We start from the raw sequence: 21,644 nt of genomic DNA on the forward strand, positions 1-21,644 counted from the left end.
GACAGTGTTAAGGTTTACCTTACAACCTCATAGCTAACAATACTGCATTGTATATTTGAAAGTGGTTAAAAGAGTAGATCTTCAAAGTTCTCGTCGCAAGAAAAATAATTTATAACCATGTGTGGTAAACAGATATTATTAACTAGACTTACTGTGATAGTCATTTCTCAATATATGTGTATATCAAATAATTATGTTGTGCACCTAAAATGAATACAATGTTCTATGTCAATTAGATCTCGATAAAAAAAAAATTAAAAAAATAAAATAGCAAAGAAATTGAGGAAATCAGTCATACCATAAACTACATTTTTGAATCAAGAATAGAGAGGTTAATAATCTAGGTACCTCATCAGAGTCTGTGAATAAAGCTGCGTTTCGATATTAGAAAAGGTTACCTTAGAAATATAATTTCTTCCCTCTTAAATAACCAACACCCGATTCAATTATAGTAGTGACAACCAGGAGTGTTATATTTGAAGCCCAGAAAGTATTCTGGACCAGGACTCAGTTTTTCTCGTTGTGTCTGTGAGACCTCTGCAGTGAACCCTCGGTAAGGAGGAAGGGAAGGGAGTGGAGATGTTCCCTCCGCTTTCCCCAGAGCAGCTAGATTTTAAGCCAATAGAATATCCCAGGTAATTGCGAAGGCGACCGTCTTATTATACGAAGATTGGGAAAGACTAAGAAGAAGTGTGAACAAGACCCGAACTCTGAATAGAGTTTTTAGTCATAGGCTTCCTCTCGAGGCAACTACACACTTCCTTCTGTTGTGTGAAACAAGCCATGAGAGTAGCAGAACCCCTGATATGAGTCCATTTCTTTCTATGACTCTAAAGATGAGGGCCGATGGAGACACACCTGGCCTTTTCTGAGGTTATATTTAACCATGAAAAAGAAAGCCAAAGAAACGTCTCTTGCTAAATGTTTTCTTATTTTTTCCTATGTGGGTAGCTAATTGGACCTTTTAAATTCTGTCTATAAACGGTGATCTTTTATTAGTGACAATACAAAACATCTATAGATTCTTAGAGTTGTTTCTAGTTAACTATGGTAACTGACCGTGAATAAACACAGCGTGTTCCGGCAACATGGTCATTTGATGTTCTGCAGAGAAGTCCTCTGCTGGCCCCTGACGTGACAGATTGAATACTCATGTCTGGGGCTAACGCCGAAATGAGTGAATGGGCCAAAGAGCTTGGAAATGTATAATAGGAGGTGGATAAATTCTGTGAATCCAGAATAAGTTCAGAGGAGTATTCAGGTATAGGAAGTGCCGTAGATCTTCGCCTGCTGGGTGAGGTGGCACCTGGAGTCATATCGCCTGTGGAGAAGTAATGGGCTTGATGGTGATCTCAAGAAGAGGGGACAGTGACAGGGGGTGTTCTCCAGGGATCAACTGTAGCTATGGCGGTTGTTGGGACCGGAGCGAGATAATGAACAGATAACAAGGCACCTCGAAAGGTCAAGCTGCTGTCCAGTTGTGAGGGCGAGAGTACAGAGTCCAGGGTTAAGAGCTCTGACTTGGGGAGCACATGGGTTCACGGCATCCGCAGATTAGCTGGGAGCCTTTACCAAGATACTTGGTCTCTCTACGCTTCACTCATCACATCTGTAAAGACGGAGACAATGCTCTCATTGGATAAGGCCAGGGACCCACGGAGTGGCTTTGGCATGGCGGAGACAGTGTAGTCACCGAGATTCGTGGAACAATTCCCCTTCCCCGTGACGTCACCGTCTCCCTTGTCGAAGTCCAGCAGTGAATTCCTACTCGCCGTATAGCTCGCGGACTCTCCAGCTGTCGTCCTATTTGATTTCTCCAGTCTCTTATGCCTCTGACCATTTGCTGCTTACAGTTTTCTGCTCCTTTGGCTTCTGGGACACTCAGTCTTTTCTGATTCTTCACGTACCTCTCTGCCATTGCTTCCATCCCCCTCCTCAGCTTTCCTTCTCTCCTTCTCTTAGATCATGGTGTCCCCAGGGTCCTGACCTTGGCCTACCTCTCCTCGGTTTGCATGATCTTCCCTATTCACCCCATGTCACCTCTGGGCTGTTGATTCCTAATCCATATCCCCAGTCCAAACTTCCCGTGTGTCATACATCAAATGATTTATGGGGCATGTACCTTTGGATGTCCCAAAGGGATTCCAAAGTCAACACATCTAAAATGAGAACGGTCTTTCCCCCAAGTGTGTGTTTCTCCTTTTGCGTTTTTAGTGGACTTCGTCCACTCAGTCACCCAAGTGTGAAATCCGAGACTTCCTACGTTGGCCCATTTTTCATGCCACGGATGACATCGGGTTCCTAGTCTGGCACTTCTACCCTCTCAACGTGTTTTCATTCAGCCCCCCGCTCCCTGAGCCCCCTGTAACTTACTGCCTCATCACATCTTGCTCAGTGATTGCTTCCTAACTTGTCTCCGCGCCCTCACTGTGGCCTTAATCTACCCGCCACTGCCAGAAACAAGTGAGCAAGTCAGGATGCCACTGGCCCTTCAGGGCCGACAGCACATGACCAGCAAAGCCCTTGCTGACCTTTAGGACGCAGTCTGTCGCTCCTGCAGCCCAGTGCTGTGCCCCACCCCTGCAGTCTCCCCGCAGCTCACCTGTCAGCTCCCTATCCACCCGCAGCTCCGGGCCCCTGTGCTTTCGCACATGCCTTTCCTTCTGCCTGCACATGAAGATTTACTAGGTTGATGCATATTAGGTTACCCGGTGGCGGCCTGTATAGACATTCCCGTGTTGTTTTAGGTTACTTACAGGGGGGTATTTCTTCCCTAAGATAGCAGTGTGTTGGTGGAGAGATCCTGTCCTGCTCATCTTCCATCCCCAGAACCTACTACGGTCCCTGAGACACGGTGGGTGCCCGCGAGCGGAAATACCTTCTTTATTCAGAACGGGCTCTCTGCCTTAGCAGCTGACTCTTTTGGAGGCTGCTCCCTGCGGGCTTCAGCGCGCCTTGCCCTCTCCCGCCGCCGCACAGGTGAAGGGCAGCTGGGTGGCTCGCCGCCTTGGGGCTGGGCCGGGCTGGGCCGGGCTGGGCGGCTGCGGCCCGCGCGCCTGCGCCCTCTGCTGCTCCGCTGCCGGCGCGTCTCTGTGCGCGTGTGTCTGTTTGCAGAGGAAGAGAGGCTTGGGTGACAGGCGAGGCGTAGGGGAAGAGTTCAGCCTGAGTCACAGTCTCATTCACTGATTTCTCCGCCGCCGGACGGAGGCTGCCTCGCCAGGCGGCTCCCAAGTAGTCCGGCACCCGCACGGTCTCCACGCCCGCGGCTCCACTCTCAGCCGGCCGGACTGACCGACCGACTCACGAGTGAGTCGCCGCGGCTTGCGCGCCCCGGCGGCCGGCGAGCTGTCCCTGGAGGTACCGTCTCCCCGCCCCCCTCCGCGGGCCGTGTGTGTGCACGCGTGTGTGCGTGTGTGTGTGTGTGCGCGCGCGCAGGGGGTATCCCTGGGATTCCGCGCCGGCTGGCGAGCCCCCGCCGGGGTCCGGGTGTCCACCGGAGTCTCCGCTGCGGTGTGTGCGCGCGCCCGGGCAGCGGCTCGGGCGCCCCCAGCGCGGCAGGGTGTTCACCAGGACTCCCCCGCGCGGCGTGCGGCCGCTGGGGCGGGGGTTCCCCGGGAAGGCGCGGGGGCCGGGAGGCGGCGGGGAAGCCCGGCTGCGAGCCGCCGGCAGGCGCGGGAATCCAGCGGCGGCTCCCGCCGGCCGAGCCGAGGAAGACGCCGGAGCAGCCGCCCCGCCTGTCTCTCCCTTCCCAGCCCTCCTCTCCTCGCTCGGCGGCGGCGGCATCATCACAAAAGCGCGCCGCAGAGTGAGACCCGGTGCAGCGCAGCCCTGCGCCCCCTCCCACCTGGGGCCCGTCGCGCGCGGGCCGGAGCAGTGGAGTAGGAGTCCCCGAGAGGAGGGCCGGGGACTCACCCCGGGACACACCTGTTTTCGGCTCTCCCTGAATTCAGCCTGGTGCGGGATTCCGCGCGGGGTCCCGACACTGACGAGCCGGCGTGTGTGTGCGCGCGCACCCCCAGCCCACGCTCGCGGGGTGCGCTCGCGGCAAGGAGCACACCTCTCCGCCGGCCCCGCGGCTCCCGCGCGCTCTTTGACAGCGTGCCCGCATCTCTTTGTTCGGTCGCGGCTTCCCCACCCCTCTGCAGAGCAAATTGATTTTCGGTTTCGCTTGACACTGCGCGCTGGGACCTAGTGTGGGAGTGTGGGCCGAGGCCTGAACCGCTCCTGGCGTTTGTAACTGAATAGTTCTTTCCGGCGGGAGGGGTTATTTTTAGTGCTGGGAATGAAGAGGCAAGCACGCTGACCTTTTTGCGGCTGCCTTGGGCTTTGAATACATATCTCTCTATTTGATGGAGCAGACCGATTCGCATCTAGTGCACACGTGCCTTCGCACAAGCGTGTACACAGATTTCTACACACGTAGCTTTCCGCCTTTCTTTTCTTTTCCTTTTGAAAATTGGGACCGGGAATGCTTTGTGTTTGTTAAAAAAAAAAAAAAGAAAAGAAAAGAAAAAAAAACTTTCCTTTGTTCTTCTGGGCATTTTCTATTTTGAGTAATGGAGTAGGAGTAGCAAAAGGTTGCAATTAGTTCACTCAAATAAAAGACACTGCCTCTGAGTCAGAGCTACCAGGTTGATAATTATTAACATATAAAAAAGCAGATGCGTCGTTTAAGGCAAAAGGGGCGGGGCGGGGCAGGTCCGAGGTAGACAATAAGGGAGGGTGTCTGCCGGCCGCCTGCGCTTATTGTTCGCGCACTAAAGGCTGCAGCCTCTTTCTCCTCTGGGGCTTCGCTCCTCCTTGTGCCCAGGTCCCACTAGGGACCGTCCAGGTCACCCAGTGTGGGCTCCCGGGGCGCCGTGACGCCAGCCCCCGCCGCCCTTCACTGATAGCCCGTTCTCTCTGCTTTGCAGGTGGGCATCTTTGCGCCCGAGGGCATCGCGAGCCCAGGCGGCGAGCACAGGACGCCTCTGGCCCAGCGAGGCGGGCGGCATGCGGCGTGGACATCCGTGCTGAGTGCCCCCACGCTGGGCACGGGGCGTTCTCGCTCCGGGCGGTGGGCCCAGCTGCGGCGGCGGAGGGGATGCACCCGGGACGCGCTACGCTTCTTCTGCGAGCTACCGCCCCCAGGTGGACCCCGAGCGGGGCTCGTCGCAGGACTGCGAGGACCCCTGCCCCCCGGGGCACGCAGCTGCGGAACCTCGGGGTCGCATCTGCGGTCAGGATGCCCTGGGCGCCTCCCTGCTGGTGAGAATGTCCTGCTGTGCGACTCTATATCCCCCAGCCCCGGTCCCTGGTGGACGCGACTGCGCGGGCCCGGCTTTGGCCCCTCGTGCCGGTGGATGAAAAGCGCCGGAGTCCTCGAGTGCTAGCTGCGATCGAACCCGAATTCTAAGAGCCATGGACGAAGGCACCGGGCTGCCGCCCCAGGCGGGAGAGCAGCCGGAAGCCGCGGCCGCAGCGGGAGCTGTCCAACAGAAGTCCGAGCCGGAGACCTTCAGGTCAAAGAGTTTACCGGTCCTGAACAGAGCCTCCTGTCGGCCAGATCTTAGTCCCGAGGGTGTAGGCGCCAAGCCAGGCTGTACAGATTCTTTGGGCCACCAGGAGTTGAAACAAGGCCTGAGCCGATTGGCCCCCAGCCCCTCTGCCCCGTCCACTTCGGCAGAGATGGCGGGGCTTGCGGACTGTAACCACAGGGTGGACGTCAGCAAAGCCATGTCTGTGTCCTCCACTTTGGCCATGCTCCAGGGGAGAAGGTGCCTCTACGTGGTCCTCACTGATTCTCGTTGCTTCCTGGTGTGCATGTGCTTCCTGACCTTCATCCAGGCCTTGATGGTCTCCGGGTACCTGAGCAGTGTGATCACCACCATAGAAAGGCGCTACAGTCTGAAGAGTTCCGAGTCAGGGCTGCTGGTGAGCTGCTTCGACATCGGCAGCCTGGTGGTGGTGGTGTTCGTCAGCTACTTCGGCGGCCGGGGTCGGCGGCCCCTGTGGCTGGCCGTGGGTGGACTTCTCATCGCCGCCGGCGCTGCCCTCTTCGCCTTACCTCACTTCATCTCGCCGCCCTACCAGATCCAAGAGGTGAACGCCTCCGCCTCCAACGAGGGCCTGTGTCAGAATGGCAACTCCACCACCGTGACCTTGGAGCCTTCCCCCTGCCAGAAGGATGCGAGAGGAAATAATCACTGGGTCTATGTGACTTTATTCATCTGCGCCCAGATTCTCGTGGGGATGGGCTCCACACCAATTTATACCCTGGGACCAACCTACTTGGATGACAATGTCAAGAAAGAAAACGCATCTCTGTACCTAGGTAAGATTGTTCTGTTCTCTCAAATAAGCTCGAAGTCAATCAAAAGGAAACACTTTCGTTCACATTTTCCTGGAAATTAGATATAGATGTGTATGTATATATGTATGTATATAGTATTACTTATATATTATAAGCATTGAGTTTCAGTTTATTTATGTTTTTATGTTTTGGCTTTAGAGTGGTGTGTTTTAGTTCAGGAGAGAATCAAATAGTTGAGAACTCTCTGAACTAATTTTCAGACTCACAGTCCACACTCTTTTCCCGAGTAATACAAACTTTTAACTATAAGATAATGCTTCTTTCTCTCTCACTGCTTGTCTTTGGCAAAGCTCTAATTTATCAAGTTTATCTTCTAATAGCTTTCCTTCTAGAAAGGTTCCGGAAAGAATAGAAGTAGCTGGTATGTGGAGTGAAGTTTTTGATTATTTGGTGCTTTCATCTGCTATGGCAGAGTATTCAGGCTACATAAAACACGCTTTGTTGCCTCTGTACTTGTATTTCTGACATATTTCCTGCATCACTTAAAAAAAAAAAGTGATACCATTACAACTAGGTTATCTGTATGTAGAAGCAACGTTGCAAGTTGTAAAGCTGATCCAGAGCTATTTTTATTGCTGGTTGAAGACCGTCAGTTACATGAACTTGGGAGCAGAATCCGTTATTATTTTCTGAAAAGCAGTGGCTCCTGGATTTGATGAGCTGACTTGCGTGAACCAGCTCTGGTGGACAGGGGGTGTTTGGGTTGAGTACAGGGTGTTCAGGTGAGGCCTGGCAGCCACTGCAGCGGAAAGAAAATGTAGCTCCTAGAAATGTATGTGATTGTCAGCCCCTCCCTGGAATAGCCACCCCTTCAACACTGGACTTCTGAGAGATGGATTTGAACTCTTGAAAAGGATGAATAGCAGTCATACGGATATGATATTTGTTTTTCTGTGTTTCTCTCCTGGAGTTCAACTAAAAGAAGATGAAATGTTTTAAGTATTAAAAAAAAAATGGTAAGTAAGTGAATACACCCATTTAACGGATCCTTAGTGTGGGAAGAAGGTTTCAAAGCACAGGGAAAATGAGACGCAGTTAAGGGGGCCGTGCCTTTTCTTGAGTGCCACTTCTGTCCCTAGGGTCTGTGATGGAGGGTGCCTGAGTCACTTACAGTCCCTTGGAACTGGCCCACACGCGTTCGCACAAGAGTTTTCTAATTCATTTTTTATTACTAAATGCAAGAGAAAGAAACTTCCACTTGTGGCAGAGATGATTCGTTTGCTCATTACTTTGCATCTATGTTTTCTAGCATGTATTAGGACAAACTTCCAAGCACACAAAACAATCGAAGCAACAGTACAATGAACACCAGTATATTCACTACCTTAGACTTAATAATCGTTCATTTCTCATTTTTGCTTTAGGAACCAGCGCACACGTGTGTGTGTGCATGTGTGTTTTGGAGCTAAGCTCTTTGGCAGCCATTGCAGACACTGCTAGGCTTCGGCAGGTATCTTCTAAAACTAAGGACGTTCTTACGTGACTGCAGTTTTAACATCTTAAGAAAGTTAATAACCATTCCCTAATATCATCAGCTGTCCAGTCCATATTCAAATATTCTCAATTGTCCCTCGTAGTCTTCAAACCAGAAGCCGATCAAGATTCACTCACACACTGCATTTGGCTTTTTAGCATTTTATAATCTAGAACAGCGCCTCCACTTTTTTTTTTTTTTTATCCATCACATAGGCTTTTGAAGGGACAAGGCTAGTTGATTTGTGGAACGTCCATATTCTCGATTAATCTGATTATTTCCTTGTGGTGTTGCCCGGTTTCTCCATTCCCTATATTTCTTGAATACTGGAGGTTCAGTCTACAGGTTTGATTGGACTCCGAGAAAACATTTTTGGTCTGAACGCTTCATGGTCGATGCTATGTGTTTTGTATTACGTGCATCTGGTCAGTCATTAGTGCTGCTAAGTTGGTGGGTGACAGGCCTTTCCGTTGTAATGATACATTTCTCCCTCTGAAACAATGTCCATGCGGCAAGTAATCTTTAAAGTGATACTTCGATTCCATGTAATATCCCTATTGTTTTTCATATTCTTGCCGGTCTTTCCCTCCTTTTACTTTGAAAACTGGGATCTCCCCTCCATTTCACTTCTGGGTATGATTGACACAAATGTGTGTCATCAAAAATACAGGCAAGACCCCTCCACAAAGGGACGACATCCATTAGCAAAAGCCCTGAGATTGCGCTTCTGTGGTAGTGGTCGCCCACCGAGAAGATAAACAGCAAAGTGCATGTTAAGTCCATATTCTGTGCTGGGCACTGCGCTGCTTCTGGAAGGACCCCAAATGAGACATATTTCCAGTGCCCAAGGAGCTTTCAGTGTAATGAAGAAATGCGACCAGTTCGTGGTAGGAGCGTAAAGTGACACATGCAGTGGGGAGGAAAGTTATACAAACGGTATTTGTCCCCCCCCCCTTAGATATTGACTAATAATTTTTTTTCGAAAAAAAATTGGTGAATGGCTTAGGACACATTCTTTGGGAAACTCATGAGAATTCTGCTTCATATTAAAGGGATCTCAGTACGAACTCCAGTGGTTTGGGTACCAGGAATCGTCCGTGGATTATTGTATTTACTGTTGCCTCCGTGGCCTCATATGATATGGGAGCTGTTTTCCCTATTTTATGGGTGAGGAAACTGAGGCTCAGCTCGTTTCACTGATTGCTTACGGGCTTCAAACTTACGCCTGTCTGATCCCAGAAGCTCTGGGCTCGGCTTCCGTCCACACTGCATGTTCTTCAGCAAGGAGCTCTCAGAGCCGACCGGAACCAAGCCCGTGCCACGGGCAGCAGAGTCCTGAGACGGATGCAGAAGGAGGCAGACCTGACCCGAAGCCATCGAAATGGGATCATTCTCTGAACCGTTAGAAGCTGATTTTATGGGTTAGCTCTGTACGAATTCAAGTAAGAGAGACCACTATAGTCTTAGAAGTCGAGTGGTGTTAACCTATTACAATGTGGGATTTTTTTCCCTAATAAATAACTGGTTAAGTATTTTTGTTACTTTTTGCAAAACTGTTTTTCTAGATTACCCTTTTCACTCCCTACCCTTTTCTTAACCTTCTCGTCAGTCTTTCTACCTTCTCAGGTTCGAAAGCAGGTAGGTTAGTAACTGCAGGAGGGAAGAGATATCGCAATTAACGTTAAAATCATTGAAATGGAATGTAAGTGTATATTTTAATCTGTTGCGAGTTTGGCGTTAGCATTCTGGCAGCTTTCACCATCGAAGGACGTGGCATAGATGAAATAACGCAGCTCTAAATGCTCTGACTCCCGCAGGGAGAGGGGTTCATTGTGGGCCTGGAGCACAGAGGAAACTTTGTGGGCACTGAGAAGAAAGGTTAACAACGAGACCATGATTCGTAATTGTATCTCAAGGAGCCAGAGAAAATGTGATTGTTTGGGGATAAGAAATTCATGAATCAATAGGAGAACAAAATAGAGAGGCTAAACCAGGTAGAAAAAGGAAAAAAAAAAAAAAAGGATGCATTTGTAGACTGGAAGTCCCAACTTTGGGCGATATTCCGAATAAGTAACAACTGGCATGGGCCGGCCAAGCCCGGGGCCAGGCAGCGCGGGGCGGGCCCATTCCAGCTCCCTGGGCTGCCAGTCCTGACTCTACCCACAGGGAAGGGTCCGAATTGGCCCAGCTCCTCAGAAGGAGCACGGGGTGAGGACGTGGAACTCTCTGTATTTTAGTTTGGCTCTGCCAACGATTGGTTGGTTGTGAGACACCAGACGAACCCTTTACCTTCGTCCAGCCTCTCTTTCTATGTGGGGCTTATTACAGTTCTTTCCCTCCCTGCACTATTTTGCATACAAAATGGGATTGTGGGTGTGGCCCACTGTCAGGGGCAGCACTTTGAAAGCGGAATTCAAACTCAACGTGGACAGAGGGCAGAGCAGGGAGTAAGAGACATTTCACCCACAATGCCTGAATGCCCTTCAACATACCTTTTTATACCTGGAGAAAAGGAGAGAAGCATTTTAGCCACAGACTGTGGCAGGACATTTGGCGAATAAGAACTGGTCCTAGGAAGTGCTCAGAAGTAGTTGTTATTGTTTTAAATTCCTGGTGGCTTCTCCATATTTTTTTTTTTTTGACATTTGTCAGTCTTTTAAAAGTAGAATGAGCTTGAAATTAGTTGAGTTTTACTTCATCATGATTTCGTAGTAATATAAACATGTGTATAGGTATGTGTATACACATATGCTTATATATATATATTTTTGTGTTCTTTCTTACATATATTACTCTTTCTAAGTATGAAAACTTTAAAACATCTTTCTTATAATTGGGAAAAAGAAGTCACTTCTTAGAAATGTAGTCACTTCTTAGAAATGTATGGAAAAAATCTTCATTGGTTTTTAGCCATGGTATATAGAGCAATCTGTCTCTCTATAAGATTTTGCTTATAGTCATAAAAACAATGAAAAATAAATATACAAATCTTTCAATTCAGTGTCCTCTAGAAGCATAAAATCAAGCGTATCTGTGGCTTTGGCAAGTTAAGGGTTTATTTATTTTGAGCAACAAGCCGGCTGGGGCAGGCGCTCGGGGGCTGGTACAGCCTTCGGCGGTACCTGCTTCCTTTCTCTTCCTGTGGGCTCTTCTTAGCTGCGTCTCTGGCATTGCAGAAGTGGAGGAGGTCGCACTCACTCACTCTCAAGGATGCCCATTGACCAGAATGGAGGCCCCTGGCCTTTTCCAGCTAACATGGTTTTGCAGAAGGCAAGCTTCAAATTTTTCCAGTCTGCACGAATCATGAATAAATAATTCTATAAGAACTTTGATCAGCAGCTGGTTTTGCCAATAGCGGCTCCAACCTCAGCCCAGAGAGAGACTTGCCACGTGCCAAAAGAGTCAAAGATCTGTGTTCTTTAGACTCTTTCTGCTTAAAACCTGGCCCTTGGATCAGCAGTTCTGGCCTTACTTGGGAACATACTTAGAAATGCAGAATTCCAGGCCCCACCCCAGACTGACAGAAGCAGAATCTGCATTTTGAAAAGATTACCTGGTGATGCACACGCATTTTTGAAGTTTCAGGAGGACCGTTTTGAACTGCACAGATAACAGAATTCATAGCAATGTGAAAACTATCACAAGTTATTCGCAGCTGGGACTAAGCCAGTGTGCACCCCGCCGTGTGTTCCCCTGGAGGCGGGAAACCCACAGGCTTTTTAGTGAGACTCTGAAGTTCGTTTCTCAACATCTCAGATTGACTTGTTGATCTTGAAGGACCAAAGCGAGCCCCAGGCAGCTGCTGTAAATTCAGTAACTGCTAAAAGGACAGGAGCCCTACCCATTCTGGCAGAGACAAACTGTTCCACGTGTGTGAAACTCACTCCCCCCTAGCAAGGAGCTAACAGGCTACTCTATCGCTCATGTGTCCTGGGTCATCCTCCCAAAATCCTCAACTGTCATTCTCCCTCAGGGGAGTTTTCAGCGGAGAAGTTGAAACCCTCGAGCACTGTTGTGGGAATATCAAAAGGTTGTGGCCATTATGGGAAACAGAATGGAGATTCCTCAAAACATGAAAGCTAGGGTGACCATACGATCCAATAATCCCACCCTGAGCATCTGCCCAACAGGGTTGAAAACAGGATCTCAAAGACATATTTGAACATGCATGTTCACAGCAGCATTATTCACTACAGCCAAGAAGTGGAAGCAGCCCAAGTGTCCATCAACAGATTGTCGTGGTTCGATTAAATCTAAGACCCATGGAACCAACTGAGATGAATTGTGAGCCTTTATTAACTGGCCAGCGACTGAGACTGACTCCCTACCACCGACACTCTGTTCAATTTTATATGAACCAAAGGAAACACCACTTTCTTTATTCCTGTCACCACCCTCAAGGCTCTGCGGCGACAGGTTTCTTTCTCTCTGTTGATGGAACCCTCCACGTCCGAGGTTAAGTCTGTGAGCTCCGCCTCTCCAGGGGGACTCACCTTGTAAAGCCCTTTCGTGGGAGAAACGCAAACAAACCCACATACTTGGCTCTGCTTTCTTCTTTTTAAACAATCTAGAAATTTTAGCAGTGGATTTGGAGTTCGGTGGCAGACAGTGTAAGACCTGGGTGTATTGGAAATGGTTTTGGGGACTGGGGAACAGAAGTTTTTCCTTTGCAAAGAGTCATGAGACAGAGAAGGGGCTGAGTGGACTGGCTGGCTGAGCTCCAACAGTAACCGTCTAGCCAATATGTGTCCTAGAGATCATCTCATTCAGACCTATTTGTAAAAATGATCATTTGACAGGTGAGGAAACCCAGACTGTAAAAGGTGAAAGGATTTGTGCTTTGGAAGACAGTATGGCAGTTCTTCAAAAAATCAAACATGGAATTCTCATATGAGCCAACAATCCCACTTCTGGGTATCCAAAAGAATTGAAAGCAGGGTCTCCAGGAGATATTTACACACACATGTTCATAGCAGCCTTATCACAATAGCCAAGAAGTGAAAGCAACCCAAGTGTCCATCGACTAGATAAAAAAAAAAAAAGGTACATATGACGGTATATTATTGAACCGTAAAAAGGACGGAAAGTCTGACACATTCATCTGCAAAATGGAAGAAGTTTGAGGACATTGTGCTAAGCGAAAGAAGACAGTTGCAAAGAGACAAATACTGTTTACTTGCGGTTATATGAGGTATCTAGGTAGTCAGCTTCATCGAAGCGGAATGGCAGTTTCCAGGGGCCAGGGGAAGGGAGCAATGGGAGGTAGTGTTTAATGGGTATAGGGTTTCTGTTATTCCTTTTGGGCGTAATTTTCAAAAGAAGGAACAGGGATTCGGGGGAAAACATGGGGGCCAAGTGGATTTTGCAGTGGGCACTTTGGGAATGAAAGCTTCAGAGCAATGAAGGTGAAGAAACACAATGGGCATTTGGATTGTTCGATTGCACCTTTTGGGGGAAAGAGCCTGGAATGTTCGAAAGTGGGGACCAGGCGTCCATGCTGATGCGTTCTGCTGTGTCGGGCGCTCCTGCGGGAGGTAATCCTCTCACTCAGCTTTTCCACCTCCTTGTTCCAGAGAAAAGAGACGACTCCACGGCTGCCTGGTCCTCCTCCTCCAAAACCATTTGCAGTGCTTGGGTGATGCACCCTTCGAACCTCAGTTCTCTCTGGAAAACTGCGTAGGTCATTATAAGCAGTGGTCCTCTCCTAGGGCTGGCCCCCCGGGGGACACACTTGGTAATGTCTGGAGCACATTTTGATTGTCACAACGTGGAGGGGACTTCCTGGCATTCGTTGGTATTTTGGCCAAGGCTGCTGCTAACACATCCTACAGTGCACAGCACGGACCCCACGACAGGAAATGATCTTGTGGAAAATCGTTCGTAGTGATGCTCTGAGCATTTTTCATCTTAAGCATTCAAGTTACTCTGTTACCTGGTGTTTCTTATACCTTGGAACTGGAAGTAGAAATCTCTAGGTCGTAGAATCAGAAAGCATTGACTGTTTAGATGGAGGAGACCCAGGAAAAACATGTCTTTGTAGGTAGGGAGGCCTTCTAGCAATCCCGGGGGAGGAAATGCAAACTAGTTGTGCATTACTCACTGCTACGTCACCAGTGAGCAGATTCCATAGTATGTATATTTTGTGCTATTCATTGGTAGATGGTGAGCAGTGCTGGAGTGTGCCATAGGAGCTTGTTTTTAGTGAGCATAAAAATATGAGGGGTTTGATGGTTTTTATTGTGACTTCCATTCTCATAAACTTGAAAAAGTTTCTAACCATAGAGATTTCTAGATGATATTCTTGGGGTTGGGAATATTGTAACCTTTGAAGATGGAATGATGTGTGTGTGTGCGCGCGCTAAGGGAAGTGGTATGCATTTCTGTTTTAGTGGTGGTGGCCTTAGTAAAAGAAAACGCTGAGGTGAGGAATTCTGGAGAACTCTAAAGCAATTGATCAGCATTCTGAAGCAGAGCTCACTAACCAAATAATTGGACCTCAAGAGGAGATGTCAGATAGAGTTAATTAGTGCTTTGTGAGACCTCGTATTTCTCTTACAAATAAATGAGTACCGAATTAACTTAAAAACAAAACAAAACAACCCCCCCCCCCAACCTGATATGGTTTTATACGTAGGGTCTCATAAGGACCAGTTTTAACAGCAAATATTTTTGACCGTTCAGTAAGTATACATCAGACATTGTGCTAAATGCTTTATCATCTTAATTTATCCTCAGAACACCTTACGTGGCAGCTACTTTTTCGTGTGTGGTAAAAACATATCATTACATTAATCAACCGTTTTTAAGTGTACAGGTTAGTAGTGTTAAATATATTCACCTTGTACAGCAGATCCCTAGTTCTCTTCCATCTTACAGTACCGAAACTCTACACCCACTAAACAGTAATCCCCCTTCCCCCAGCGTGTGGGAACCACCTGTCTATTTTCTGTTCCTATGGTTTTGGCTACTTTGGATACGTCATATGAGTAGAATCACACGGGATCTGCCTTTTTGTGACTGGCTTATTTTGCTCAGCATAAAGTCCTTGAGGTTCATCCACATTGTAGCATATGACAGGATTTCCTTCTTTTTAGGGCTGCATAATATTCCCTTCCATGTACATATATGTGTATGTGTATGTGTGTGTGTTTGTGTATACACACATATACACATATCTATATACACACACACCACATTTTGTTTCTCCATTCATCTGTTGATGGACACTTGGGCTGCTTCCACTTCTTGGCTGTAGTGAATAATGCTGCTGTGAACATCTCGGTGTTCAAATACGTCTTTGAGATCCTGCTTTCAGTCCTGCTGGATAGATACCCAGAGTGGGGTTGTCGGATCGTATGGTCACTCTAGCTTTCATGTTTTGCGGAATCTCCATTCTGTTTTCCATAATGGCCGCACCATTTGATAGTCCCACAACAGTGCACGAGGGTTTCGACCTCTCTGCGTCCTCACCAACAGTGGTTATTTTCTGTTCTTTAGACAGTAGTCATCCTGATGAGTGCCAGGTGATAGCTCATTGTGGTTTCGATTTGCATGTCCCTAATAATTAGTGACGTTGAACATCTTTGCATATTGGCCATTCGTATATCTCCTTTGGAGAAATGTCTATTTAAATCTTTTGTCATTTTTTATTTAAAATATTTTTTAAAAATTATAGTTGACATTTCACACCCTTATCAGATGTATGATTTGTAATTATTTCCTCCCATTCTGTAGGTTGCCTTTTCACTCCGTTGATTGTTTCCTTCGATGGGCAAAAGTTTTTAAGTTTGGTGTGGTCTCATTATTATTTTTGATTTCGTTGCCTGTGATTTTGTTGTTATATCCAAGAAATCATTGCCAAATCCAGCGTCTTGAAGCTTTTCTACTGTGCTTTCTTTTAAGAGCTTAATAGTTTTTGGTCTTACATTTAGGTCTTTAATCCAGTTTGGGTTAATTTTTGTGTATGGTCCAAGGTTAGGACTCAACTTCCTTCTTTTGCTTGTGGATGTCCAGTTTCCCAGCACCAGTTGTTGAAGAGGGCACCCTTTCCCATTGTGTAGTCTTGGTTTCCTTGTTGCAAATAGGCAGCTAATTTTATTTTTCCCATTTTATAGATGAGGAGCCAAGGTTAAGTAATGTGCTCAAGGTCATCTAAAAAGTGGCAAAACCAGCACCCAAAGTCATCATCATCCAAAGCCTGAACTTTAACTTTCAAAATTGTGGAGAGTGAAGGGGAGGGAAAAGTTTCTAAACTTCCGGTGTGACTTTGGCTGAATTTCTTACTTTCATCATCTGTAAATGAGACGAGGAAGCAAAGCTAGTAGCTTCTTTGATTCCTACTGCCTCTTAGGTGCTCCAGTTCTGTGTCTCTTCAGCCTGGCTGGATATAATCTTGTTCTGGAACTTGGGACTCAGGTCTGGAGAAGAGCTGCAGCGTGCTCTGCCTTTCCTGGAGCCATCGGAAGCTAGTCTCCTGAGTACTTCCTCCCCCGGGTCCTGGGGGCTTAAGCAACGTTGTCATGTGACAGGTGTCCATGGGGAATCAGGCATTCCTTCTGCTCCTCTTTCAGGCAGCTGTGTATTACCTGATCGGAAATTCAGAGTCTACTTCCCCTCCTGGGAGTTATGATTGCTTGTGAAACTGTCACCCTGCAAAAATGCCTGTCCCCATTACCTAATATAACCCAGAAAGGCAGGTGCAAGTTACTCCTGCCTAAAAGTAAAGAGTATATTCATGTGATTAATATTTTCAGCAGGATGAAATTACATAATTTGCAAGTATATGGAATTGAATTGTACAGTTCCTGACTTCCTAGCATGTAGGAATTCTTAGCTGTGATACTATAATAAAATAACAATAACACTAATACTAATAATACTACTAAAATAATAGGTTTTGCTCTTGTCGAGTGTCATCCTATTGTTTTGATCTTGAATTTTTATGAAGGAAATAAATGTTTTAAGGTTTGTTTGTTTATTTGTTCATTTTTGTAAGGAGAAGGGAGAAATTTAAGTGAATTCCAGGACTTAGACTTTCTTGCTATAAATCAACTTCTGATTAATGTATAAAGTAGAGCTGGTAATCCTCATTTGCAAAGGGTCTTTACATTATCGGGTGAAAGATAATTTGCCAGTATTTTGTCCAGAAACATGCTTATGTCCCTGATGTATAATTTCAGCTGGAATGGAAAAATTTCCTGACTTGAACCGCACTTTAATGACTTTTCTTTAGGTGAAAGACAACAGCACCTTTTCACAAGATGCAAAACTCTCCCCGAAATGAATCCGAAAAATTTCCTTTGAGAAAGAAGTACTTCGAAAATGTATAACGCTTGGAACAATGATTCCAAAATTTGGTTTTGCTGGTTTTCAAGACGTCTCTATTCGTTTCATTCTGGTGAAACTCTCAAAAGAAATTAGTTTTAATTTCTTCAGGATCGGCGGAGGGCGGTGGTAGCTAGAGGCCAGGAGGAAGGAGAGATGGGCAGCGTTCCTTCCAGTGGCTGCAATCGGTTTTTTGCTTGTGCAATGTTCTCTACGCCATTGTTCCTTTTAGGTTCTAGAGCCATTGCTTTCAGGAAGAGGCCTGTGGGACCCTCATGTGCGTTCTCATGAGACCTCTATTTATTCACTTATGTGACATCTCATACCACTTTAGGAATGACTCATTTAGGACTTCAACCTTCCAGGTCATCCGTCTTGTAGAAATGATAAACTATAAATAGATGGCTAATTAGTAACTCGGCACAAACTCAACTGTAATTACTGACGTGACTTTAACCAAAGGACCTCAGTTTCCTTTTCTGCAAAATGATCTAGAGAAGACTTCTAAAATAATCTCTGGTGATTCTCAAAAGCCCGATTAGGGAGTGGAGCAGTGAGGGAGGGGAGTCCTTATATACTGTCTACTGTATTTCTAAAACTAACCCTAGGAAGTGGGTCCCGAGGAACTGAACATCCGGTTTGATTGTTCATTTAGCACCTTCTATTCTGGATGACTTGAGATGATCTGTGAGCTCTGTGACCTCTAGCAAGTCATTCAACATCTGAGGGTTTCAGTTTTCAAATTTGTAACTTAGTAGAATTGAATTGGAGTCTCACAGTGTCTTCCCGGCCTAGACTTCCTGACTTCCTCTAGACCAGCTGTGTCGTACGTAGAGCCAGAAGCTTGTCATGTCTGTGGCAGTGGGATTTTGTGGCTGCTGGAGTTGGGCTGCTGGGGTCCCAATCCCAGCTCTGCCTGGGCCAGCGGCGTGACCTGGGGCAGGTTCTGGGGCCAGTCTCTGCCCTATGCCACCTCTGTTAACACTGAGATCATTGCGGGCTACTTGTGAGTTAATGTGCACAGTGCACGTAAATCAAGACCTAGCCTGGCACATGCGTAAACGCTTGAAAAAGTGGACTGTCATTGTTTTTTAAAAAATGTATCCTGTTCAGGAAGAGAGTGGTGTTTGCTTTCATTGCAGCTGGAAGTGTACAGCTTCTCTTGCGGCTTTTCCGAGCAGGCTGCCCGCCTCACAAGCTGTTTTCAACGTGCCCGTGTCGACTGCCCCTGCTCAGGTCAGGTCGCTGCGTCAGGCTGGTCCTGAGCCAGGTGGAACTAGGCGGGTGGGTTCCGTCACATCACTGGTGTTCTGGACTGGGCGGGGCCTCTTCTGGATGCCTCCGCCTCCTCTCCCTTTCCCGCACAGACACGCACGGACTCTGCGCTTCCTTGGGTTCGTTCTCTCCCTTACAAAGCAAAGAATGACCAGTGGGAGAAAGAAGACAACGTTTTCAGGTTGTAGAAATGGCTTCCCGAAGAGATGCTCTTGCTATGGGCTTCTGATAATTACTACGGGAGCTGTTGGCTAAGTCAAGTTTAGTGGTTAAGGAGCACTAATGTTCACGGGCTCTCTTCATGCTTTTTCTGTTCTGTTCTAGACGTCACAATCTCTGACCAGGTCTCTAGCCGGGTAACTCCAGAACCTTCTGCGGTTCCTGCAGTAAGCCTGGGACTCGCGTGCGTAGTCCTCTTACTCATGTCTTGGCTCATGTGGTTATAGGTGGGAAGGTGGGTTGGATTATACAAAAGAGCAGAGAACTAGTGCCTGGGAAATACAGAAAAGGGCCTTCTCGCTCACATTCTCTCATAGAGGGCACACGGTCGCTGTTCCTGTGTGCATGTGCGTGTGTGTGTGAGTGTGTGTGTGTGTGTGTGTGTGTGTGTGTGTGTGTGTGTGTGTGAGAGTTGGGGGTGCAGGAGAAAAAACGGAGTGGCAGAAACGCCACATCTTCAGGCCTTTCTTCATACTGTCTCCCAGACATGACTGTACCTTGCTATCGATACAGTAGGGACTTTTACATTTCTTCAGATTCTTATTTTTTTTTTTCATGGTCAAACGAGAGTTACAGATTATTATCAAAGCTTCTTGTTTTCCCTTCTCTCTCTAACTATAGTGAACTTACGGCCTTTCAGTGCTCTGTGCAGAGTTTACGCAACAAAGAAAGGAAGTGAAGGCCGGATTAATTGATTTTTCTAGAATTGATTACACTTGTAAAATGTTTTGCTTAAAAAGTTGAAAGGACGTGCGTGATGTCTGAAGTAAAATCTGGATTCTTGTCAATGACCGGTGTGATTTGTGCTACGACATCACAGATAATGATCGAGTTCCAGTATTTGTCGTTATCTGGTTTCTGTCTTCGTTGTGGGTGCTGGGGGCAGCTCCCTCCCCGTCCACGTTTATGGCTTTTGGCTATCTATGACAACACCTGTCAGGTGTCTCAGAAAAAATCCGCAGGCTCCACTCCCTACCTTAAATTCTCACCCAGCTTGCTCTGTGCTAGGGCCTCCCACTCATGCTCATTGCCTGGGACCTCCTTTTCTTCTCCCTGCCCAGTCTCTGTGCATCCCAGGGGACTATTTCCTTGGATCTTAAGTACGACTCTTCTGGGATGCTGAGCTGTGCCCTCTCCTGGCTCTTTCTGGAGGCTGAGCCAGTTCTTCTGTATGTTGACTGCCTACTCAGCTCTCATAGGGCATGGTCTGGGCGAGGGACCCCCTTCTCCTGGCATGAATTCTTCTGACATGTAAGCCACACCGAGCACTTTGCTGTATACAGCTGTAATTCGCAGTAGGGGTTTCCTTGGGTCTGTGGCTGGTGAACTCACTGGTGTGAGCCCAGTGTTAACAAGGCTCATGACCTTGAGTTATGTGTGAGTCAGCCACCATGCTCTGTCCCCTAATGCACTGCTCTCACCTTGTCCTGTCAGCTGGCAAATGAGGTTACTTACTGATCTCTCAGAGGTGGGGAAAAGGAACAATGTTCCCCTGTCCTCACTGTGAAAAAACAAACAAAAACAGAACAGAAAATCCACACTCTCTCCTCCTCTCTTCCCTTCACCAGGAAGAAAAAAAAAAAAAAGGAAAACCCACTGCAGGTCAGTAACTATCTCAGTACATGAAAAATGTATCATCATCATCATAATTAACTTGACATAATAGTGACGATATGGTAATTATAATCATCACCTTATAAGTAGACCTGGGAAGGCAGGGTGTTCAAATACTTTGACCAAGCTGGTTTTAAATGACTCAAATGATTCTAGGTCTTTTCCCATTTTCTTTTGGCTTACTTGACTATATTCTGATAGATTGCTTGTCTTTTTCTTTTTCAAATTCGTATGCCAAACAAAGTATTCATATGTTTCATTGGCAATTGTGTTTAGGTTCAAGAGAAAGTATTCTTTTTCTTCTTTGATGTTACTATCTTTTTGTATACTTAAAAGATAAATTGTTATTCTATGTAAATTATTCGGCGAAAAAGTACATATTGATTATTGCACATTTTTTTTAAAATGAGTTGATTTCAGATTATGCTGCTTCAGTTTTGGGTTGTCTTTCTTTAAGAAAAACCGATACCCAAAAGTAAAAATCTTAGAATGCATATAGTTTTTTCCCAGGTGGGAAGGTGAATTTCTTATAATAAGTTTTTTTTTTTTTTTTTTTTTTTTTACTATACTATGAATTCCTTTAGCTATGATTATCAACAGTGTACTTTGTGTGTAGCTTTTAGGAGCATATCCATCCATTAAAATCCTACACAGGTATATTCTGATTTCAGATATTTATTTCTCACTGGTCACCGAATCTGGCTAGTAAATGGCTCTCTCCCTTTTGAGTTTTCTTCTCTTTTTGTATTTGGCATCATCTGAGATTTGAATTTGAGGCTTATTTGTCCTTTTGCTGATGTTACAATTCAAGCTTACTACGAAGTCTGTGGGTTCCCACTGGGACTGTCCCTAACTCTTAAAACGTTATTGGTTGATTATCACCCTTTGGTTTAATTTACTTCTGATGATTTAATGTCCTCGACTACTCTCCCATGAGTCAATCTGAATTCACGTTTCAGAGAAGACCCTAACAGGCCTATAGTCAAATGCTTGCTAAGATTAGAGTGTCTGCTAATTCGCTCAATAAAAACCTTTTTTTCTAAAACGGCTAGGTATTTTATCACATTCATTACCTAATTGCTATGATTCATTTTCTTTTATGTTATTCTTTTGCTGGGGATTTTTGTTAGATATACTTTGTATCAATATAACTTAGAAAATTCATTGGTTTCTTTTTTTTTTTTCATTGCCAGTGTATTAATAGGCTCGGTGACTGACACCCCTTGTGACTTTATACACTCTACACCTACCGTGTTGATTAAATATCAGTTCTCCAGGCAGAAATGTCACTGTTTGCATTAGCGAAGTATTACTGGTTCCTAATGGGCGAAGTTCTAATTTTATTAGTGTTAAAATTGGATTTTAATGACCAGTTTATTTATTCAG

General features: G+C 46.4%; 1 protein-coding gene across 8 annotated transcripts in view; it reads left to right on the plus strand.

Moving 5' to 3' along the window:
* Window positions 1-3,091: 3,091 nt before the first annotated feature.
* The window catches only part of SLCO5A1 (solute carrier organic anion transporter family member 5A1), a 124,916-nt gene continuing 106,363 nt past the window's right edge, over window positions 3,092-21,644 (plus strand). For 7 of the 8 annotated variants that reach the window (XM_036232804.1, XM_036232803.1, XM_036232806.1 and 4 more), the window contains exons 1-2: window positions 3,092-3,357; window positions 4,914-6,313. In XM_036232804.1, coding sequence (XP_036088697.1) covers window positions 5,401-6,313 — 913 coding nt within the window. In that variant the 5' untranslated portion in view covers window positions 3,092-3,357; window positions 4,914-5,400. Of the gene's footprint in view, window positions 3,358-4,516; window positions 6,314-21,644 lie in introns of those variants that run through there. The other variant, XM_016152978.2, reaches the window with a different exon arrangement.

Source organism: Rousettus aegyptiacus, unplaced genomic scaffold, assembly GCF_014176215.1.
Source record: "Rousettus aegyptiacus isolate mRouAeg1 unplaced genomic scaffold, mRouAeg1.p scaffold_m13_p_15, whole genome shotgun sequence".
Lineage (NCBI taxonomy): Eukaryota > Metazoa > Chordata > Mammalia > Chiroptera > Pteropodidae > Rousettus > Rousettus aegyptiacus.